This window comes from Schistocerca americana, chromosome 8 (assembly GCF_021461395.2).
Source record: "Schistocerca americana isolate TAMUIC-IGC-003095 chromosome 8, iqSchAmer2.1, whole genome shotgun sequence".
Taxonomy (NCBI): domain Eukaryota; kingdom Metazoa; phylum Arthropoda; class Insecta; order Orthoptera; family Acrididae; genus Schistocerca; species Schistocerca americana.
Genome location: NC_060126.1, coordinates 372,348,474 through 372,373,730, shown reverse-complemented (window position 1 = coordinate 372,373,730; position 25,257 = coordinate 372,348,474). Strand labels below are relative to the sequence as shown.

The following is a 25,257-nucleotide window of genomic DNA, read 5'->3' as shown; positions in this document are numbered from 1 at the left end:
AAGCGGAACTACTCTGAAGGGGTGATGTTGATGGAAAAAAAACCTTTTGTAGATAAAAATCAGTCTCATTACATTTCTCACATACCTTGTAGATAGAACTACTGCAATATAGTACAGAAGGTAACACCTATGAGACTAACAGAAACGACACCTTTATTCAAAGAGCATAATTACACTGAATTCATCGCGATTATGATAGTCTCCTGGGCATTATAAAAGGCAGGACATGGTTATTAATAAGGTGTGTGATCACCAAGCACAGCAATGCATGCTCTGTAACGTGCTCACTCAAGGTTGGAAGCTAATTCTTGCGGTAGGGTGTTCCAGATATCAGCACGGCTGACAATTGCTGGATGGTCGTTGCTGTACGTGGGAGTGCCGAAACACATTTCCCTAGCGCATCCCACACGTGATCGATGGGATTTAAGTCGGGGGAACGAGCAGGCCAGTCCATCTGCACTGTTTGCACTCTAATCTGCGAAAATGAAGTCAGGACCTAATGCACCCATGAAAAGTTGTACATGGGGAAGTGGTACGGTGTCACAATAATGTTGACCGTTGTGTATATCGTGTTAAGGATTCTGAAGTCGGTACATCCATGCGACATTATGCCTCCACACACCATAACAGCTGGATCACCAAAATGATCGTTTTCGACAATCTTCCTGGGTGCATTGCGTGTCCCCACCTCTCTTCTTATGAAGGTGCGTCCAGAATCTCTACTCAAACTGAGCTGCTCTCATTCGAGAAGTGCTGTAACCCACTCATTGGACAAGTCTCTATGCTCTAGGCACTATCGCAAACAGTGCTGCCAGTGTGCAGGTGTCAATGGAACATAATGTACTGCTCATCACACAAAGACACCATCTCTATGCAGTCACCGTACCACTGTGGAGCGTACTACTGTGTGCCTTGCAGTTCTGTTAAATGTGGTTAAAACTGCATCTGCTCTGTGACCTGGCTCCCTTCTTGCGTGCTGCAGAAAATAGCGGCCATCTGCTGCTGTAGTTTAGCGTGGTAGGCCACCTCCTCTCCTTCGGGCGGCTGTGTCTGTGTTCTGGAACGCTCCTCAAGCAAGTGAAACAGTGCTCTGAGCAGTACCTGGGCTACACTTGTCACACTTCGTCTTTCTTCCAGTTTCCAGACGATTCTTCCTCGTGTGAAGTCATACAGATGTCACCGGTCCATGTTGTAATGAAGAACACCACCACAGAGCTCCATAACTGCTCTCTGATTGACACATACTGTCTTTACCATTCCTTCAACTGCCTCGTGTTATGGGGCCATCCCCATTTGACGCTGTAGTTACACTTACCTCATGCCATGTGACGCCTAACTTTCTGGCAACACGTTCCCACACTTTCATACATTTCCACCAAGTAGTTAATATGGCATGTTACTTTACCTATCTCGTCCGTAAGTCTTGAGAGCAGTGTGTAACTATATGCAGTTGCGGATAGTTTGTTATACATTAAGATTACACTGAAATTTTTTAACTGTATGTTCGTCTTGACACTTGTAAGCACAGGTATGAGCGTGAGCCATACTGTTTTAATTTCACTTTGGAAAAATCACACTGCGACAATGAAACTTCGTGATGGTGTCAGTCCTCTATACAGGCCGATTCTTATTAACGTTTAAAAACCTTCGAGATGACATAGATGACGCTGAGACATAGATTTAATATAAGACATTTGGGGGGCGCAAATGTCGGGAAATACCCCAAAAGTGGATGAGAAATGTTGAACAGATGACGTTACCAAATGACGCATGTCGCCGCACGTGCAGCAGTTGAGCCTGATCATCCCAACCGTAGTTTTTACGTCGGTGTGGCTCTGGTCCCAAGTGTGCGGCTTTCGCGCCTGGAGCTCAGGTTCGAGCCTTGCGTCTGGCAGGCAGTATTCTTTTCGTTGCTTCAGACAATTTTTTCTTTTCATTGAGGTAAGATTTATTATTACTGTCGTTACCAGTAAATGACCTAAATAATGTCTGTAAACAAAAGAAGAAGAGACAAAAGGAAAGAAACACTAAATAAGAACAGTTGGTTACAGTAAGGACAATAATTACGTAAGTTGAACGTTTACAACAGATCACATTTACAAAAGGTGTCAGAAACTGGCGCCGTTTGCTCGAATGCAAGTATCGCCTCGCTCAATCATCCCTTCACCCCCTAGCCCAACCAATGCACATGCGATGAGGTACGTCACCTTGTGACGTCAGATGTTCAACATTTATCATCCATTTTTGGGGTATTTCCCGACATTTGCGATTCCACGTGTCTTATATTAAATTAATTACCTCAGTGCCATCTACGTCGTTTCGGGGTTTTTAAGTGGTAATAAGAATCACCCTGTACGGTCATTCCTCAATGCGACACTTTTTCACAACGATGAGCGACTTGGTGGAGACTTCGGTTGTACGAGGGTAATCCCAAAAGTAAGGTCTCTTATTTTTTTATAGCTACAGAACTCTGTTTGTGTGGCAGTTGGTCACACTGTTATGAAGAGTGCTTCACGCGCTGCGTTTAAACATGAGCACGCCGCGCTGAGGCGCTCAGTTTTGGCTTGGCAGCCTTTGAGAATGGAGCTCCCGTTGGATGTTACCGCCAAGTGCGAACTGCGCGCAGTTATTCGGTATTTGAGCGCAAAGGGCACTGCGTCGATTGAAATCCATCGCCAATTGACGGAAGTGTATGGTGAGTCGTGTATGGATGTCAGAAATGTTCGTAAGTGGTGTAGAGAGTTTGCAGCTGGTCGGACCGAAATTCACGACGAAAAAAGGAGCGGGAGACCGTCAATTTCTGAGGAGACAGTGTTGAAAGTTGAGCAAAGCATGCGTGATGATCGGCGGATGACCCTGGATGATCTCTGCACGTTGGTTCCTGAGGTTTCCCGAAGCACCGCTCACAGAATTTTAACGGAAACATTGACCTACCGGAAGGTGTGTGCAAGATGGGTGCCACGCATACTGACTGAGAACCACATGCGGCAACGAGTTGATGCTTCCCATGCATTTCTTCACCGCCTTGCAGCCGAACAGGACAGTTTTCTGGACTGGTTAAAAGTACATTTGGCCGGAAAGCGATTCAGTTCCAACGACGAGATGAAAGAAGAGATTCATAACTTTCTGAACAGCATGGCGGCGAGCTGGTATGACATGGGTATACAAAAACTGCCACAGCGTCTACAAAAATGCATCGACAGAAATGGTGATTATGACGAAAAATAGGTAAACGTTCAAGCAGTAAGCTGATGTAAACCATTGTAGAAATAAACAGGTCTATGTGCTTATAAAAAAATAGGAGGCCTTACTTTTGGGATTACCGTCGTAGGAGTCTGCATTTTGGCTATTCAGAAAACGTTTCACTTCGAAGTCAATTATTCTGGGAATGACTGCCAAACAAGGACTAGCTTCATTCGAGGAAAAAGGAAGAAGTCACCCGGTGCAATGTCAGGAGAATGTGGCGAGCGAAGTCAGATGTGATAGCGGAAGGAAGTAGTGCGGTACCACTGTTGCCTGTGCTAAATAAGCTGCGTCGTTGTCGTGGAGCAACAACACCCTCTTCGACCGCTCCCCCCCCCCCCCTCCCCCTCCGTAACCTCGTCAGGAGATGTCGGTAGTGTGTTCCGGTGACAGTTTGACCCTTTAGAACAGAATCCGGTAGCACCACACCATCGTAGTCTCAAAGAGCAAGCTGCATGATCTTTCCTGATGATTTTGAATCTTCGCCATTTCCTGGGGTGGTGTTTCCACTGCTTGCTTTGCTGCTTTATTGTGGGATCGTTATGATACATCCAGCATCATGGTGATTAGGTGGCTGAAGAAATCATCTGGATTGGCGGGATACAGCTGCAAGGTTTCTGCTTCTGCCTTGCTTCGTTGTGCTTTTTGAAAGAGTGTGGGCGGCCACGTAACCTAGTGGGTGGCGACCTTGGCCATTTTGAAAACCTTGAGCTAGGTGTCGAAAACTGAAACGTGATTCGAGCAGCAGGGCCTCCACATCTCTTACGATTACCGTGTCTTCACAGAGATATGGTCGGCCACTTCGTTCTTCGTCATTCACAGCACAATAGAAGCGTCTGCGTCATCTATCCACCGACCAGTGTTGCTATATGCAACGGTCTCGAAATCAGGAGAAAGACACTCGAAAAATCAAGAGATAGCAGTTGATACTAGACAGCCTATTCTCCATGCTAATACTCCACTGTTATAGATATGTTAATAAATGTAATATATAATACAAAATTCATGCTACAGTAAACTGGGAAATTACTACTACAGTGATTTCACAAACAACGTATCTAAAATTATCGCTCTTCTCACTACGTCGTAGCCAATACTTGAATTTAGCTTCAATTTCCACTCAGTTTTGTGATTTTGAGCGCTCTTTATTTTTTTCCAAACTCTAGGTTCTCTCATTTCCGCGTTTAACTTTCATGAAAACGATGTATTTCAAACATTTGCACACTAACTGCAGACCAAGCACAACTAACAGCGAATTGATGCACCTTAACTTCCAACAGTGAAGTGTTGGCAGTATGCACAGCCATAAGCGGTTACATTAGTTACATTTTCAAACCCTTCACTCACACCATTCTACTAATTCAGAGAAAGTTGACACCAAGTGACACATCTTACCGAACGGTTTGACAACTTAGCTTTCCAAGCATTTCAGTCTTAGGGACTCACGTCACGAAAATACAAATGCCACGTGAACAGCTTTGCTTTCTTGGAACGAATTACCAAAAGGGTATTGCAAACTTATTTTGACATATGGAAATAAATGACAGACATTTTATTTTCAGCTTAGACGGTCACGAGTCGTTACACTGTACTATAAGAATCTGTTTTTAGATTAGATTAGATTAGATTTACTTTCATTCCAATTGATCCGTAGTGAAGAGGTCCACCAGGATGCAGAACATGTAAGAAAAACAATAACACATGGCAAATATTTACAACTGAAACAAATAAGCTAATGTACCTTCCACAGGTCCCAAGTGGAATGATCGTCATTTTTCTAAATGAACACCATATTAAAGAACCATTTTACAAACACTAATGCACTGAATTTAAAATAAAAAAATTATTTATACGGTAATAAACATGTAATAGAACTACTAAATACTTATTTACATTGAACACATTACTGCACTGAAATGGTGCAGAACTTAGATTGTATTTGCACACACACACACACACACACACACACACACACACACAAACACACACACACACACACACACACACACACACAAATCGGTTGGTTCTACTGAGAAACTCATCAATGGAATAGAAGGAGTTGGCCACCAGTAAATACTTTAGGCTTCTCTTAAACTGAATTTCATTGGCTCTTAAGCTTTTTATGGCTACTGGCAAGTTATTGAAAATGTCTGTTCCTGAATAATGCACACCTTTTTGTAGAAGAGTAAGTGACTTTAAATCCTTGTGAAGATTATTCTTATTTGTAGTATTGATTCCATGAATTGAGCTGTTGGTTTGAAAAAGTGATATACTTTTAATGAGAAATTTCACTAAGGAATAAATATATTGGGAAGCAGTAGTTAGTATCCCTAGTTCCTTAAACAGGCTTCTGCACGATGTTCTTGAATTCACACCATCTATCACTCTTACTGCACGTTTTTGTGCCCGGAAAACTTTAGCTTGGCTTGATGAATTACCCCAAAAAATAATCGCATATGACATTATGGAATGAAAGTAAGCATAGTATGCCAGCTCTTTCATTTTTATATCCCCTATGTCTGACACAATTCGCATCGCAAATAGAGATTTGTTAAGACGCTTCAGCAGTTCTGTGGTGTGCTCCTCCCAGTTGAATTTATTATCAAGCTGTAATCCCAAGAATTTAACACTGTCCACTTCTTCTATCTGCTTGTCATCGTATGTTAGGCATATACTCGTGAGACACCCCGTACAAGTTCTGAACTGCATGTAGTGTGTTTTTTCAAAGTTTAGTGAGAAAGAATTGGCTAGGAACCAGTGATTAATGTCCACAAATATTTCATTAGGCGATCTTTCTGTGACTACACGTGATTTGCTATTTATTGCTATGTTTGTATCATCAGCAAACAAAACGAACTTGGCATCTGGTAATGTTACTGATGAAGGGTCATTGATATACACAAGAAAAAGTAAGGGCCCTAAAATAGCTTTCCGTAGTCAGGCGTAGGGCGAGTTGTCGTTGTCCAGACACATATGATAAGCAGATAAACTGTGGTTCTAAATAACATCCGTGCGAGGAATAAACACAGAGCAACTTGACTTACACTTTGGGGTGAGGAATTCCCAGAAGGAATGCCCAAAACTTAATTGATTTTTCAGTAAATAAAGAGTTAAAGAAGTGGCGTACCAACAATAATCAGAATTAAAGTTACTTTGAAGGAACAGATACGAATGTGATAAAACCAAGAGATTTGCCCTTTTATTTGCTTTTTAGCAATGGAGCAAGAGACTTTTTCAAAAATGCGGGAAATTTCTTACAAATACAGTAGATCTGAGAACACTGCCACCGACTCCTATGATGATACATTATTGCCGTACACTTCCACAGGTTGTTGCAGCGTTATTTCCCCTCATATGCAGAAATTGAATTATCGTACAATACTCCACTTTACCGATCGGCTGCGTTCCTTAGCGGCGTACCAGTGTACTGTGGCTCAAGGATTTTAGTGTGTAGCAGCAGTGCAGACATGTAGCCGCACTCAAACAAAAAATTAATAACGCAATTTAAATGTTTCTAGGTGGTAATTAAAACCCTATGACTATCTGTCGAAGTTTTGTGGCCTGTCGATAGGTACAGCTAGAAGAGGGAGCGCAACATTGTACGATGGGGTGTTCAATAAGTAGTGCAACACATTTTTTTCTGAATGCAGGTTCATTTCATTCAGGATTCCAATACACCATGGCTACAAAACCCTGTATCCGTTCAGTGCGAGACCTGATACCAAGCTAGTGAAAAGGCCTGTATCTCCGCATGGTTTCACTCTACTGGTCGACGTCGGAGCCAACGCCTTGCAGCAACAGTAACCTCTCCATCATCCACGAAGTGCTTCCCGCAGAGTGCATCATTCACTGGGTAAAACAGAAGGAAGTCGCAAGGTGTGAAATCCGGACTGCGTGGTGAATGAGGAAGATTAGTTCAACGGAGTTTTGTGACCTCCTCTCGGGGGTTGGGTTGGGTTGTTTGGGGGAAGAGACCAAACAGCGAGGTCTTCGGTCTCATCGGATTAGGGAAGGGCGGGGAAGGAAGTCGGCCGTGCCCTTTCAAAGATACCATCCCGGCATTCACCTGAAGCGATTTAGGGAAAATCACGGAAAACCTAAATCAGGCTGGCCGGACGAGGGATTGAACCGTCGTCCTCCCGAATGCGAGTCCAGTTTGCTAACCACTGCGCCATCTCGCTCGGTGAGCTCCTCTCGGGTGAGCAGACTCGTACGAGGCCTTTTGTTGCTATCAGAAGTAGAAGTTAGTTTGCATTTTTTGGCGACAAACACGCTGATGTTGTTTCTTCAATTTCCTGAGGGTACCACAGTACACTCCAGAGTTGGTCGTTGCACCGTGAGTGAAGACATCAAACAGGATAATCCCTTTGGAGTCCGAGAAGACCGTCGCCATGCTTTACCGCTCTTGAACTTTTTCTTAGGAGGTGAGGTGGTATGGCGCCTCTCCATGAATTACAGTTTTGTTTCCGATTCGAAGTGATAAAACTCATGTTTCATCGCCTGTGACGATGTTTGAAAAAAAAAAACTGTCGTGATTAGCCTGGTAAGGTTCAAGAACTTCCGCACAGACTTCGTTGCTCTTTATGGTCTTCTGTTAGGCGGCGAGGAACCCAGCGGGAACACCCATTTGAGTGACCCAATTGGTGGACGAGTGTGTCAGCACTACCAACACAGATGTCCAGTTGTGCAGAGAGGTGTTTGATTGTGATCCTTCGGTCACCTCGAATGAGAGTGTCCGCACGTTTCAACATCACAAATGGCTCTGAGCACCATGGGACTTAACATCTGAGGTCATCAGTCCCCTAGAACTTAGTACTACTTGAACCTAACTAACCTAAGGACATCACACACACGCATGCCCGAGGCGGGATTCGAACCTGCGACTGTAGCGGTCACGCGGTTCCATACTGAAGCGCCTAGAAGCGCTCGGCCACTCCGTGCGGCTTCAACATCACAGGAGTCACAGTTGTGTTGCGGTTGGCCGGCAAGCAGGATATCGGCGAGGCTTGGGAAATTTGTTGCGATGGTGACATAAGCCCCGTCCAAAGACTCACTACGCTTTTTTCAGTGCTGGTCTCCGCAGACTTCCTGCAAGCGCCTATAAATATCTTTGATTTCTGGTTTTCCGCCACAAGAAACTCAATGACAGCTCTCCGCGTGGAACACATCTCCGCTAAAAACGCCCTTTTGAAGGTTACATATAGCGCAGACACCAATCGAAAGGTGAAGCAGGAATATTCCACGATGTACCACAACAAATTCCGCGATTTCTCAAACGAAATTGGTTGAGAAAAATGTGTAGCATTTGCTTATTGAACGCCTCTTGTAATTTACACTACTGGCCATTAAAATTGCTACACCAAGAAAAAATGCAGATGATAAACTGGTATTCATAGGACAAATATATTATACTAGAACTGACATGTGATTACATTTTCACGTAATTTGGGTGCATAGAGAAATCAGTACCAAGAACAACCACCTCTAGCCATAATAACGGCCTTGATACGCCTGGGCATTGGGTCAAATAGAGCTTGGATGGCGTCTACAGGTACAGCTGCCCATGAAGCTTCAACACGATACCACAGTTCATCAAGAGTAGTGACTGGCGTATTGTGACGAGCCCGTTGCACGTCCACCATTGACCAGACGTTTTCAATTGGTGAGAGGTCTGGAGAATGTGCTGGCCAGAGCAGCAGTCGAACATTTTCTGTATCCAGAAAGGCCCGTACAGGACCTGCAACATGAGGTCGTGCATTATCGTGCTGAAATGTAGGGTTTCGCAGGGATCGAATGAATGGTAGAGCCACGGGTCGTAACACATCTGAAATGTAATTGTTCAAAGTGCCGTCAGTGCGAACAAGAGGTGACCGAGACGTGTAACCAATGGCACCCCATACCATCACGCCAGGTGATGCGCCAGTATGGCGATAACGAATACACGCTTACAATGTGCGTTCACCACGATGTCGCCAAACATGGATGCGACCATCATGATACTGTAAACAGAACCTGGATTCATCTGAAAAAATGACGTTTTGCCATTCGTGCACCCAGGTTCGTCGTCGAGTACACCATCGCAGGCGCTCCTGTCTGTGATGCAGCGGCAAGGGTAACCGCCGCCATGGTCTCCGAGCTGATAGTCCATGCTGCTGCAAACGTAGTCGAACTGTTCGTTCAGATGGTTGTTGTCTTGCAAACGTCCATATCTGTTGACTCAGGGATCGAGACGTGGCTACACGATCCGTTACAGCCATGCGGATAAGATGCCTGTCATCTCGACTGCTAGTGATACGAGGCCGTTGGGATCCAGCATGGCGTTTCGTATTACCCTCCTGAACCCACCGATTCCATATCCGGCTAACAGTCATTGGATCTCGACCACCGCGAGCAGGAATGTTGCGATACAGACGTTAAAGTAGCCTCTGGCGTGCCACATGGGAGTGTTATGGGACCATTGCTTTTCACAATATATATAAATGACCTAGTAGATAGTGTCGGAAGTTCCATGCGGCTTTTCGCGGAAGATGCTTTAGTATACAGAGAAGTTGCAGCATTAGAAAATTGCAGCGAAATGCAGGAAGATCTGCAGTGGATGGGCACTTGGTGTGGGGAGTGGTAACTGACCCTTAACATAGACAAATGTAATGTATTGCGAATACATAGAAAGAAGGATCCTTTATTGTATGATTATGTGATAGCGAAACAAACACTAGTAGCAGATACTTCTGTAAAACATGTGGGAGTATGCGTGCGGAACGATTTGAAGTGGAACGATCAGCCGGCCAGTGTGGCCGAGCAGTTGTAGGCGCTTCAGTCTGGAACCCCGCGACCGCTGCGGTTGCAGGTTCGAATCCTGCCTCGGGCATGGGTGTGTGTGATGTCCTTAGGTTAGTTAGGTTTAAGTAGTTCTAAGTTCTAGGGGACTGAAGACCTCAGATGTTAAGTCCCATAGTGCTCAGAGCCATTTGATCCATTTTTTGGAACGATCATATAAAATTAATTGTTGGTAAGGCGGGTGCCAGGTTGAGATTCATTGCGAGAGTCCTTAGAAAATGTACTCCATCAACAAAGGAGGTGGCTTACAAAACACTCGTTCGACCTATACTTGAGTATTGCTCATCAGTGTGGGATCCGTACCAGGTCGGGTTGACAGAGGAGATAGAGAAGATCCAAAGAAGAGCGGCGCGTTTCGTCACAGGGTTATTTGGTAAGCGTGATAGCGTTACGGAGGGGTTTGGCAAACTCAAGTGGCAGACTCTGCAAGAGAGGCGCTCTGCATTGCGGTGTAGCTTGCTGTCCAGGTTTCGAGAGGGTGCGTTTCTGGATGAGGTATCGAATGTATCGCTCCCCCCTACTTATACCTTCCGAGGAGATGACGAATGTAAAATTAGAGAGATTCGAGCGCGCACGAAGGCTTTCCGGCAGTGGTCCTTCCCGCGAACCATACGCGACTGGAACAGGAAAGGGAGGTAATGACAGTGGCACGTAAAGTACCCTCCGCCACACACCGTTGGGTGGCTTGCGGAGTATAAATGTAGATGTAGATACGATAAACCGCAATCGCGATAGGCTACGATCCGATCTTTATCAAAGTCGGAAACGTGATGGTACGCATTTCTCCTCCTTACACGAGGCATCACAACAACGTTTCACCAGGGAACGCCGGTCAACTGCTGTTTGTGTATGAGAAATCGGTTGGAAGCTGTCCTCATATCAGCACGTTGTAGGTGTCGCCACCGGCGCCAACCTTGTGTGAATGCTCTGAAAAGCTAATCATTTGCATATCACAGCATCTTCTTCCTGTCGGTTAAATTTCGCGTCTGTAGCACGTCATCTTCGTGGCCAGTAGTGTAGTTAATAACTGCTGGTGAGTTTCCTCAGTGGGAGACGATGGACAAAAATTTTTTTGGCAGATTGTAAAGAAAAATAAATCAACTGCTGCTGATAAGCCTCACAGAGAGTAGAATTTGATAAAGGTATTAATCTACATTTAAGAAAACTATAAATGTGTTTCACGTAGTAAAATCATAGGGCAGAGAAATATGGTTATCATATATTACTGTGGACCACAGTTGCACCCAATGAGAGAGAAATGAGAATACGAAATGTTAGCAGTCACTCGGAGTAGTCCGGGCCTGCTCTGGTGCTGCAGGAGAGAATTTTATCCTCCGGCGCAGGCGGTGGCCCCGGCAGCTTGTTGGCTAACAACCTCTCAAGGGAGCAGCTACCAAGTGGGGCCGCAGTACGTAACAAGAGAGCCTCAAGAGCGACCCGGCTCGACCTCGAGGCAAGGCCCGCGTTGCGCCGCGCCGGAGGCTGCGAGGATGTAGTCGCCGCAGGTCATTCTATTCTCTATTCACTCAAAAGGCGTACGAACACCGCACACGATTTCCCAGGTTGAAATAAGACGCAGAGGTATCTATTCAGTTCCATATCGCCACATAGGAAAACATATGCACCGTGTGAACGAAGTTATCCACAAACCTCAATCGCCACGCTGTGTCATTTCAGGCTATTAGTCAGATATGCAGAGTGAAGAAACAAACAAACTGATAAGGGGACGTCCATTAATTACGTTAGCTCAAAATGGGAAGGGGTCCGGTAAAATATCAGCAAATCTCAGTTAAAAAGGGGGGGAGGGGCAATGCAAATCTCACGTCGACATCTTAATTCAGAGAATGTTCGTTATTATAACGGATAACATTTTGTTCTACATAATTAATCGAGAGCACAAACAATACATTCGTGCATGCCCAGGATTTTCAGATTGGAAACAAGTGCCGCACAAGTTCTCTGCCGCGGCCGTCGAAATCATTGCGCGTCAGTGAGGACGCCGTGATATTCCGCTACGCATATAGAGATAATGTTATTGTGTTAAACATGAATTAGTATCAAAACTCTTACAATACGAATGTTACGCGGTATGCCAATAGGTCGAAACACACATGCCAGCAGCCGGCCGGGGTGGCCGAGCGGTTCTAGGCGCTACAGTCTGAAACCGCGCGACCGCTACGGTAGCAGGTTCGAATCCTGCCTCGGGCATGGATGTGTGTGATGTCCTTAGGTTCGTTAGGTTTAAGTAGTTCTAAGTTCTAGGGGACTGATGACCTCAGAAGTTAAGTCCCATAGTGCTCAGAGCCATTTCAACCAAGCCAGCAAGAAATTAAACGGTTGTGGAAGGAAGCTAAGGTGAAGTTCGCCGACAAGAATTCTCATCGTGATCAATAGGCATGCGTATTCAAATACAGATATAGACTGAAGAGCCAAAGAAACTGGTACACCTGCCTAATATCGTGTAGGGCCCCAGCGAGAACGCAGAAGTGCCACAACACGACGTGGTATTGACTCGACTAATGTTTGAAGTAGTGCTGGAGGAAAATGATACCATGAATCCGGCAGGGCTGTCCATAAATCCATAAGAGTACGAGGGGGTGGATATGTCTTCTGAACAGTACATTGCAAGGCGTACCAGATATGCTCAATAGTGTTTATGCCTGGAGAGTTTTCTGACCAGCGGATGTGTTTAAACTCAGAAGAGTGTTCCTGGAGCCACTCTGTAGCAATTCTGAACGTATGGGGTGTTGCGTTGTGCTGCTGGAATTGCCCGAGTCTGTCGGAATGCACAATGGACATGAATGGATGCGGGTGATCAGACAGGATGATTACGTACGTTTCGCCTGTGCCACGCGGAGTGGCCGAGCGGTTTGAGGCGCCATATCACGGACTGCGCGGCCCCTCCCGCCGGAGGTTCGAGTCCTCCGTCGGGCATGGGTGAATGTGTAGTTCTTAGCATAAGTTAGTTTCAGTTACTTTAAGTAGTGAGTAATACCAGGGACCGATGACCTCAGCAGTTTGGTCCCATAGGACTTCACACACATTCGAACATTCGTTTCGCCTGTCAGAGTCGTATCTAGACGTATCATGGGTCACATATCGCTCCAACTGCACGCGCCCCACACCATTGCAGAGGCTCCACCAGCTTGAACAGCCCCCTGTTGACATGTTCTCCATACCCGAGAACGTGCATCAGCTCGATACAATTTGAAATAAGACTCGTGAGACCAGGCAACATGTTTCCATTCATCAACAGTCCAATGTCGATGTTGGCGGGCACAGCCGAGGTGTAAAGCTTTGAATCTTGCAACCATCAAGAGTACACGATTGGGCCTTCGGCTTCGAAACCCCATATCGATGATGTTTCGTTGGATGGTTCGCTCGCTGACACTTGTTGATGGCCCAGCATTGATATCTGCAGCAATTTTCAGAAGAGTTACACTTCTATCACGTTGAACGATTCTCTTCAGTCGACGTTGGTCCCGTTCCTGTAGGATCTTTTTCCGGCAGCAGCGATGTCAGAGATTTGATGTTTTACCGGATTCCTGATATTCACGGTACACTCGTGAAATGGTCACAAGGGAAAATCCCCACTTCATCGCTCGTGTGCCGACTATAAGACCACTTTCAAACTTAAGTCTTGATAACCTGCCATAGTAGCAGTAGTGACCGGTCTACCAGCTGCGTCAGACACTTAATGTCTCTTGTAGGTGTTGCCGACCGCAGCGCTGTATTGTGTTTGTTTACATATACTGAAGAGCCGAAGAAACTGGTACAACTGCCTAATATCGTGGAATCAAGTAGAGTAAACATCAAGAAAAAGCCCTCCAGGTTTCCTTCGTATGGCGCCGAAGGTTTTTGTCTTTCTGGGGATGAATTTTTTATTTACATTAATTTGTGCAGTTAAATAATAAAGTACACTGAACTGGAGAGTCAGTAAATATTTTTAATATATTCTTTGTGAGAATGAATTAAAACTTTTTCTCACGTGCCCTTTTTATAAAAAAAATATTAAATTTACTTTTTTACGTTCACCTTTTGTATGAAAAAGTGATTATTTTATAATAGATAAAGGTGATAAATAAAATTATACATTTTTATTAATTTTTCGAAGTAATTTATACTCAAATAGGCGTTTTTTAAAATATAAATATCTAAAAATGTGTATTGCAATAGTATATTTTTACTGATCCTGGATAACTTGGGTAGTTCCTGGGGTGAGTCAGGACCGAGCCAAGTGAGCTACGACCGGTAAAAATATACTACTCCCGCCGATGGTGTCTACGTTCAAAAATGGTTCAAATGGCTCTGAGAACTATGGGACTTAACATCTGAGGTCATCAGTCCCCTAGAACTTAGAACTACTTAAACCTAACTAACCTAAGGACATCACACACATCCATGCCCGAGGCAGGATTCGAACCTGCGACTGTAGCGGTCGCGCTGTTCCAGACTGAGGCGCCTAGAACCGCTCGGCCACTCTGGCCGGCGGTGTCTACGTGTACGAAATTACACTGACTTCCGACCATGTGTTCTGGGTGCTTCACTTTTTTGTCAGGGAGTGTATTTACTGCAAATCACTTCCGTTACACCTAAGGTACACAAAATTATCACTGGGAGACCTGCGGGATGAGACGTGATAGGCTGGGTGTGTGCTACCGTGACGAAGATGGTGACATCGTCAGGAACGTGTTACGCAATGCAGACACTTGCAGATGTGCGATTAGACGAGAGACTGATAGCTGACTCTTAAACATAAATAAGTGTAAGCAGGAGATGAGATCCCTTATCGTTTAACTACGCTATCAACCATTAGACACTGAAATCAGTCACAAGTGGCAAGTACATAGAAGTATCCCTCGGGAACGACCTGAGGTCGAACGACTACAGAAGTCTAGCCATGCGGAAACCAGGTGCTACACTCCGGTTTATCGTTTCTAAAAAGAGAACCGTTAGAACAATTGTTAAGTACTGTTCGTCCGTCTGAAAACTTTACCAGGGTTGTTTGGCTGGCTTGGCTCTGAGCACTATGCCACTTAACTTCTGAGGTCATCAGTCGCCTAGAACTTAGAACTAATTAAACCTAAGTAACCTAAGGACATCACACACATCCATGCCCGACGCAGGATTCGAACCTGCGATCGTACCAGTCGCTCGGCTCCAGACTGCAGCGCCTAGAACCGCACGGCCACTCCGGCCGACAACTAAGGTTGTTTATCGAAAGCGGTAGAAAATACTTAAAAAAAGTTTTTATTTAAATAGCGGAGGGTGAAGAGTTTTACTTAAACAGCGGAGGGTGTGGCAAAATTACTCAACAAAGTACAGTGAAAGAGGGAGCAAGAAATGTGCCACACCTCATACACAAAATCCTGAGAGTCTACTTTATAAAACAAGCCGAGAAAAATGACTGCTTTGAGCCTCATATTTCTCACTTAATGACCATGACGATGAGATTAGAGAATTTGGGACTCATCCAGAAGGGCACTGACAGTCTTCCTTCCTGCGTGCCATCTACCAGAGGATCAGAAAGAAACGATATAATGATATCGGTATGTAGCCACGTTCCCTCCGTCATATACCATATGATGCCTTGTGGACTAGAGACATGGATGCAAATATCGTCCTGCTTTCTAGGAGCCACTGATCACTAGAACGAGTCCAGAAATATACTTATAATGGTGTCAACAAACATTTCAGTAGTTTATGCAGCAGCTGAAGAAGACATTTAGTGGTCCAGTAGGCCATTGTACATGGGCGTGATCGTACCTGGGAAATATCTGTGTAACGGCAATTATTCGAGTGTGTTGTAACGACGGTGAAACTAGGTGAAGGTTCTGTGAAGTGGAATGAGATGGGACAGACTGCTTTGGGTTATGGTAGAAATAGCGCAGTTTACTATGAAAACGGAGTTTGAATTGTATGTTCTCTACATCTTCATAATGCCCCTTACTATTGCATTGTGGTTTGAAGAAATTACCGCTTCTTATAACTTCGTCACAAAGCTATCTGTAACAGACTTCTTAAGTTCATGTTCCTTGTTGCTAATAGTATACGACACATTTAATTTTATTAGCGCTGCTTGTCTGCGTGCCTTTGAAGATGCCTAATGCTGCCTATTCTTGCCAGAGCTCGTTACAATCCCCTTTTCTTGAGTAATTTTGTCATGCGATGCTTTCACTGAGTGGACAGAAAGGAAGGAGCAATGCGATAACGGAAAGACCCGTGCAGACACATCCGCCTCCGAAGTGAGTGGTCGACATGGCTAACTGCCATGCAGAGGGCCCGGGTTCATTTCCTGGTACTGCCAGGGATGTTTCATTGGTAAAGGACTGGGAAGGGTTCATTCAACCTCGTGATATCAACTGAGGAGCTCGTTGAATGAGAAATAGCGGCGCGAAAGTCTGCACCCACCCTCCCTGCATCCCCATGACGTCATTGGCTAAGGAAGACATTGCGGTTTGTCTGTCTCTTTTGACGTGTCTTCGCATAGAACGACGGAGCTGACATGCGCGATCTCTATCACTACTCCTTCAAATCTTTAATTTCTCGAGAGTTTAGGCGCTGAGTTAATTGTCGCTTACATCACACGTGATCGAATCAATAAAGATTGTGGAACACTATCTGTTCACTAAAAACACAGGGTTCAAACAGAGACGATCTCTTCCATAGGTCTTGTTGCACTCTATTAAGGGCTTAATTTAACTTGGACTTTATTTTCTTATCGCGCACACAACGAACCTTATTTACAATAACCGTAGAGTAACAAACTTCTTTTTTTGTTATATTCCAAAGAATAATAACGCTTTTACGCCCAGAGGTAAGCCGATTCGAAGCGTGGTGGTGTAAAAAATTTTCGATGCCAGTATTTTGCTGGCAAGGGAAGGAGGGGTGGTAGTGTAAAGCTCCTGATCACCAGACTTTGTGTCAATGTCCTGGTTTAAATACCAAACCTCTCCGCAGTGTCGGAGGCATGTGACACTGTTGACGGTTATCCGTTCGTCAGATGAGGACTTTAATCTTGGCGGCCCCATTGGTGATATTCGCGAGGAGTAGGCTATGTGCTGGCACCGGTTTCACTCTCTCCCTTCTCTCATCATCATCTTTATACAACACAAACGTTACAGTACACTACACAAAAAAACATACATGTAGTACTTCAAAAAGCTGTAATGGAATATGTTGCAAATAAACAAAGAAACAAAATCCTGTTATGGCAACATTCTCACAGCAAACATTTTACAAACACATACAAATCAAAGTAGTAATTTGTCATGTTCCCACATCAAACACTTGTCCGTAGCATAGTCAGTTATGTACTTCGAGTAATATTGCTGGAAATCAAATTTCACAACCAGATCTTGTTGTTATTCTTGATCTTTCAGCCTCTGTAGAGTCTGTTTTTTGGTCCTGGACTGGCGGTTCAACTGGAGTGTCCTCAGAGTGATTATCGTTCTCATTCATCACGTACGCGGGTTTAAACTGATCAATGGAGATATTATTTTCCTGGTCTTTCACGTTAAGTTAAAAAAGTTTGGGGTCCTCTCAGTTATTTCGTATAGGCCTTCATATGGAGGTTCTAATGCCTTCTTCACTCGGTCAGCCCTTATAAACACATGTGTTGAGTTGCTGTTGTCCTTGTGCAAGAATGGTGTTTCCTTTGCTTTGTCGGCATATTGTACAGGTTTCAGACGATTCATGTACTGTTCCAGTTGTCACGCAAATTAAAGTAACTCTGCATCCCTTTTTGTGGCATACTCTTGAAAAAAAGTCACTTGGCAACCTAATGGGCGAGCCATAAACCATTTCTGCGATTGTAGCATTAGTGTTTTCTCTAATGGAGCATCGAACACGAAGGAGGGTGACAGGTATTATTCGAGTCTGTTTAGCAGTTGCATGAGCATGGATGCATACTTTGCGATACCAAGGGGGGAGGAGGGGGAAATATTTTATGCCCACCTTTTGAAAATATTGTTATCTAGTCATGTAGCTTATTTTTTAAAATTGGAAAAACTGTTGTTGTTTTTAATGATCTCTTCTCTCACATTCCATAACTATTTTGAATTTTTCATTTTCATCCAGGATTATTACAAAAAGCTAGATCAAGGCCAAACCGAGCACCTAATATGAATTATTTTTACAGATTTGATGATGATGTTATTGAAAAATCTCAACCACTGAGACAAGAAAAAATAGTGAGACTGGATCAGATTTATCCATTCAGTAATAAACTATTTATTTGGGATTAAAGAAATTAGATCGAGATTTAATGAAAAATTTGAAGCATGGTCTATTGACTACTAAATCTTTTTAATGATGTCAATATTTCCAAACTAATTACTATCAGTGATAAAACAGATTATATATTGAAAGCACTCAGTTCTATGGTAGATGTAGCTAGAAAGAGAACTAATTTCAGGAAAGGAGATATGTTGAATATAACAACCAACAATCCAAAAATGTTTTATCCAATTTCCACAAGATGGAAAGTACCTAATAATACTCGACAATCTGTCAAGTTTTGTGCAATAACATCAGGGATATATTAACATCTAATGAGACTATTGATATAGCAGATACCTCATGTAATATTCAGATGATAGCAGTTCTTAGAGGCCAAGGTGGTAGAGGCAAAAAAAAATCTAGCAGAAAACAAAAAGCCTAAGAGATGCAATACAAGAATTAAAACTGATGATAATCTCTGCTGTCCTAGAGCAGTAATAGTTGCATTAAAATACCATACAAATAATATTTTGGGTTGGTTGGTTGGTTTGGTGGATTAAGGGGACCAGACTGCTATGGTAATCAGTCCCTAATATTTTGGGCAGAGAACTAATTGCAGATGAGATTAAGAAACTTAGAGAACGAGATAAATACAAATTATAAAACGAGTTAACTGACATATCATGTAAGCAGTTGGCTGAATACAACGAAGAAGGGTTTACTCTATATGACATTAAAATAGTGAAGAATTGTTGGATATCCAAATAAATGTTCCATGTGCAGGGAACTTCAATTCAGTTATCTATAGTGGTCCTGAGAAAGAGATAAGGATTTATCTGTATAAAGATCACAACCATTTCGATGTAATTAACAGTATGACTGCTTTTTTAGGATCATCATATTTCTGTGATAACTGTAATAACCCATATAACATCAAAGATAAACACAATTGCAAAATAGAAAGAAAAATCTGTATACCAGGCAAGGGTTCAGAACATGAAACTATGGAAAGTAAGATATACTGTGAAAAGTGTAATAGACACTGTTATAATGAAGAATGCTTAAAAAATCAGCAAGAAGTTTGTAATACAGTTGATAAATGTAAAAGCTGTAAAAAGATTTGTTTGAGAGTGAAAGAATATAAGTTTGGCTTTAAAATATACAGGAATTGTAAACAAGGAGTGAAAATTGGAAAGAAAATTTGTTGAGGAATTTAGAAGTGCAAGGTTGCCCAAATTGTAATAAAGAAGGTTGCTATGTTAATGGAGAATTCAAAGATTTTTATGTTTACCAGTGGTTTGAATGAAATAAAATAGTTGCTGGTAAACAGTTTAAATGCTGCGAAGATGGATTCCCTAAGAGAGTGGATTATACCTATACAGAAAGATACATGTGGTTTGATAATGAAGCTCAACAAGGAACTGGTACACATATTATGAATCTCATAATTCTTCACAGTTTTAATGGAGACACTGTTTATAAATTTAAGAGAAGAGAATAATTATGTAGTTGTCTAATATCTGAAAAAAAAAACAGTTCTCACATTCATAGCTCACTATCCTAAATTCCCATTTCATTTTGAAGTACTGTGCTGAAAATAAAATAAAGTCATATACCATCTACAAGGAACAAAACAGATGTTATTGGAGACCAAACAGTTAGGCTTAAAAATTATAGATACAGTAATTTTATACAAGATCCTCTTAATAGTTGTCCAAAAACATTTGATTTGAAAGAATTTAAGAAAGGAGACTTCCATCATTTGTTCAAAACACAAGAAAACGAAAATTACGTAGGACCTATTCCAGATACTCAATATTATTTTGTTGACACTATGAAGCCAAAAGTTAGAGAAACATTTCTTAAATGGCACAGCTCAAGAGTTAAAGAAATGTGTTCAATACGAAGAAAGAAATTGTTGAATACTGTAATTCTGATGTAGATATTTTGAGAAGAGGTTGTTTAGAATTAAGAAAGCTATTCTTAGAAATAGCTACTATTGATCCATTCTGTTATTTAACAATTGCTGGAGTTTCTATGGCTATTTACAAATCTAAATATTTACCTGAAAATACAATTGCTGTATTGGATAAAGAACAGAAAGACAGTTATGGTAAAAAATCCATAGCTTGGTTAAACAGTTTAAACAATAACAATATCTTGAATGCTCTTAATGGCAGCAAAGTAAGAATAGCTGGTGCAAAAGTAGATGGTTTTGATAAATAAACTAACACTGTTTATCCATACCATAGTTGTTTCTGGCATGGATGTAAAAAATGTTTTAAAAGTGAGACAGTTAACAATAAAAATAAAGAAACAATGGATCAAAAATTTTAACAAGAAGCACTGAAGTATGGAATGATGGACGTAATTTAGTAGAGATGTGGAAATGTGATTTGTTTAACTCACCAGAGTACAATAAACCTAAAAAGTTGAAACAGTTATCAGAAGTTGTCGAACCATTTAATCCAAGAGATGATTTTTATTGTGGTCAAACAAATACGAGTACAATAAAATTAAGAGCTAAAGCTCATAGTGTTAGCATAAAAATAAAATACACTGATGTATGTAGTCTTTATCCTACTGTGCAATTTTACGACTTTTACCCTGTACAACATCCAAGAAAAATATATAAACCAATTTATTATTCTGAAAATTTGTATGGTTTAATAATATCTAAAGTATTGGCGCCTTGAGGATAGTACCACCCTTTTCTGCCTGCACGTATACAAATCGATAAAAATGAAAAACTGTTGTTTCCTTTTGTGTCAAATGTGCTCAAGAAAAAATTGATAAATGCAATCACAGTGATGACAAAACAAGTTTTATTGGAACTTGGACAACTGATGAAGTGAATAAAGCTATAGAAAAAGGATATGTAATATTAAATGTGTATGAAGTTTGAGATTTTTAAAAATAAAAGCATTATGCTGTTTATAAATTATGTGTAAGATTTTCTGAAAATATAATTAGGAAAACGAGCTGTTGGTAAGATACATATTAATTAATTATGGGGCAAATTTGGGCGAAGGCAAAATATGAGTCAAACAGAATATTTAACAAATTTACAGCGATTTTATGAGATATTCTTCAATGATCGATTAGATAATATAGATACAAATTTTCTTAATGACAATATGGTTCAAATAAAGCTCAGTTGCACGGATTATTATGCGGAAAACAATACAACTACAAATATTTTTATTTATTTCACTACATACAATGATTGGCTTAGATTATAAGATATGTTAGATAAACTATTAGAATCTGATGTATATTTTGATACCGATTCTGTAGTATATATTGATGATGATGAAAATACTGTGGAAACAGGTTGTATGTTAGGTGAATGGACTGATGAATTAGGAAATAACTGGATTACAGACTGGGGTTCAACCGGTCTGAAAAGTTACTATTATGAGAAAAATCATAAAAAACAGAGATGAAAGTAAAGGGATTCACTTTAAACTACAACAATATCCAAAGGCTGAATGCAAATCTGTGATAACATTAATCAAGAGTGAAGTGAAGGAAGAGATACAGCTATAATACAGCCAGATCACTAGAGATGATTATACTAAAAATCTACTCAACAAACAGACTAAGAAAGAATTCTCATTTCAGTATGATAAAAGAGTGGTCCTAGAAAATTATGATTCAGTGACTTATGGATATTAAAAATTAAATAATTTATCAATGTCTTCTAATGCAAAGAAAAAATTCATACCACATTCCTTATAGAAATAGACTAAATTAGTTAGTTGCCTTTTGTTGTATTCTCCAATGTCTAACTTTTTGGTTACAGAGTGAAAAACTTTTAAAAATAATGAATAGGCTTGAATGTAATTTTGTATTTTTTTGGTAAATTATTTATAGGAAAATTATGATTTGTTATTACTTTTACAGTCATAAAACAGAGAATCTGAGTTTTCTATTCCCTCCTATCTCAAATGTTCTAAAGTTAAATATGGTTTAAAATATTCGTTGCAAATATTACATTCAGTTTGTCTCTCTCATGGTTTAATATTTGTATCGACAAAAATGTCAAATTTAAATTCATCCCATACATTAGCCACATTTATAAGATTAAAATTTAAATGTTATTAAAATTTTATTCTATATAAATGGATACTTTGCTCAAAAACCTAAATAATGCCTGCAATTCTAATTTGTTTAAAAAGATTATTGAGCTAGAGGTAAATAACTGGTATTACATTATAGGTTGTGACCAATCAAAAACTTGATATGGGGAGAAAATTTATGTGGAGCTCGATGATAAACTTAAAATTATTTTGCCAGACAGGTTTAATAAAATTATAAGTAACTGGGACTTTCAATTTTTTATGGTAATATTAAACTAAAGTCTAACGGATTGAAGAGAGCTAAAAATAATGATTGCATATTTCATTGTGTAATTAATTTATTATTGATTTAATTGTTTATACCTCATCTGGTCTAATTTTTGATATCCTATTTTTGTGGGTGTGTTCAATTTACTCCGTAAATTATCCAACCTGCCCACTTATTACTGAAACTACATTCTCAAGAAGCTCCTAATGTTGGTACACGTTTTTGGATTCAGCTTTTGGTTGCTACTTGTATGTTAGTACAAAATGCGTTTGAGAACAGCGTTCCCCACTAATATTGATTGGGGCTGCATGCGACCCAGGGCCGCCGTTTGACGACCACTGTGTTAAACAGATACAGAGAGGCGTTCACATCCTTTCCTGTCGCATATGATCCTGGCACTGGAGGCTTGGTGTGGGGGAATCGCAGTTTATTCCAGTACAATGTGGGATCCTTCGCAAAAAGTATGATGGGCTTAGGAGTGCAAACATAAAATCAGTACTGCAGTGAAGTTCTACTGGGGTCGGAATGAAATAAAATGAAATGTCGTTTGGCGAAAGCCTCCCGGCGGGTAGACCTTATCGCTGGGTGCAAGTCTTCTGAGGTGACGCCACGTCGGCGACTTGCCCGTCGATAGGGATGAAATGATGATGATGAAGACGACACAAACACTCAGTCCTTGAGCGGAGATAATCTCCAATCCTGTCAGGAAACGAACTCGGTCACCCCGGCATGAAAATCCGGCGTGCTGTCCACTCAGCTAGGGTGGCGGACTGGAGTTTGAATGTCCTTGTGTAATTCGCAAGTTGCCTGGAATGTGTTAACACAACGTAGACGCGTATCGGGCTGCGTGGAGAAGAGATGCGCTCGGCGTACCTGGGTGTAGCAGCAGCATGCCCAGGCGTCGTCCGAGGTCTCGCTTCCGGGTCCGAACTCTGAGGTGCAGTCGGGGCCGCCGACGAGCAGCGCGTGGCCGGAGGCGGTTCGCGGGGGCGGCGTGCAGGCGCGTCCAATGTGCGCCTTGCGGCCGGCAACCGCCCCCGCACCTGCCGCCAGCGCACCGGGGGACGGCGACGCCCCCGCGCTCTTCTTGCGCGCCCGCGGGCCGCCGACGCCGGCCGATGACTCCCTCACCAGCAGGTGGCGCCGCTTCCACCTGCAGACGAACACTCGTTCAGATGGTTCAAATGGCTCTGAGCACAATGGGACTTAACTTCTGAGGTCATCAGTCCTCTCAAACTTAGAACTACTTAAAACTAACTAACCTAAGGACATCAAACACATCCATGCCCGAGGCAGGATTCGAACCTGCGACCAAAGCGGTCGCGCGGTTCCAGAAGGAAGCGCCTAGAACCGCTCGGCAACACAGGCCGCCCACGAACACTCGTGAGCACCCGTTCTGCCCATCCTGTCACACCACATGCCTATGATGAGCGTTGTACAGTAACAGCCACGCTCGCCTCCAAGAGTACGTTGATCGTAAAAATAGCCTGGTACATTGTGTAGATGTAAAATAGGACAAAGACCCATCCTCTGAAAAGTGAATTAACCTAAACAAATTTTAACCAGGAAGTCAGACAAGGATCTCTATTTTCACTTCTCGTTTTAATGTCTTTAGTGACGCTGCCATAAAAAAATGGCTTAAAACAGTACAGTACTATTATTGTTAACAATGTTGAAACGGAGCTCCAAAGATCTACGTATCTGTGTGGAACAATGCGACAAACATTGAAATGTAACGTTCGAAAGGAAATCCTACTCAAATTATACAAAACCGGAGGACCCATGTGAAAACTTTCTCAGTTCTATAGTCTTAAATAATGACAGTATTTGGAATAAGTGTAGTAGTTGTGATAACGGTATTTGTGTGAATGACGTGAAAACGTCTTTAAAAATGAACCGGATGACGTGAAATAATATCAGTTTATGATGCATCCTTGTATACACATTTCCGTGTGTCCAAAAATGTTTTTTTCTCGGAATGTTGTTTCAGCTTGTACGACGGGCAGAGATAAGGGACTGTCAGTAGAGCCACATTACGCACGTATACTATGTGATCAAAACTACCTCAGTAGTCATTAGACATCGTGAGAGAGCAGAATGGGGCGCTTCGCGGAACTCACGGGTTTCGAACGTGATCACGTGATTTAGTGTCACTTGTGTCATATGCGAAATTTCCACACTCCTAAACATTCTTAGGTCCACTGTTTCCGATGTGATAGTGAAGTGCAAAAGTGAAGGGACACGTACAGCGCAAAAGCGTACAGGCCGACCTCGTCTGTTGACTGACAGACACCACCGACAGTTGAAGAGGGTCGTAATGTGTAACAGGCAGACATCAATCCAGACCATGACACAGGAATTCCAAACGGCATCAGGAACCACTGCAAGTACTATTACAGTTAGGCGGGAGGTGAGAATATTTGGATTTCATGGTTGAGCGGCTGCTCGTAAGCCACACATCACGCTGGTAAATGCCAAACGACGACTCGCTTGGTGTAAGGAGCGTAAACATCGGACTATTGAACACTGGAAAAATGTTGTGTAGAGTGACGAATCACGGTACACAATGTGGCGATCCGATGGCAGGGTGGGGGTATGGCGAATGCC

The 25,257-nt window shown here is 42.2% G+C and overlaps 1 protein-coding gene across 1 annotated transcript in view; it reads right to left on the bottom strand.

Annotated features, from left to right (window-relative positions):
* LOC124545859 (probable tubulin polyglutamylase TTLL2) overlaps positions 1-25,257 on the bottom strand; it is a 433,526-nt gene that overhangs the window by 24,289 nt on the left and 383,980 nt on the right. The window contains exon 10 of the mRNA XM_047124817.1: positions 23,524-23,803. Within this exon, the coding sequence (XP_046980773.1) occupies positions 23,524-23,803 (280 nt within the window). The remainder of the gene's footprint in view (positions 1-23,523; positions 23,804-25,257) is intronic.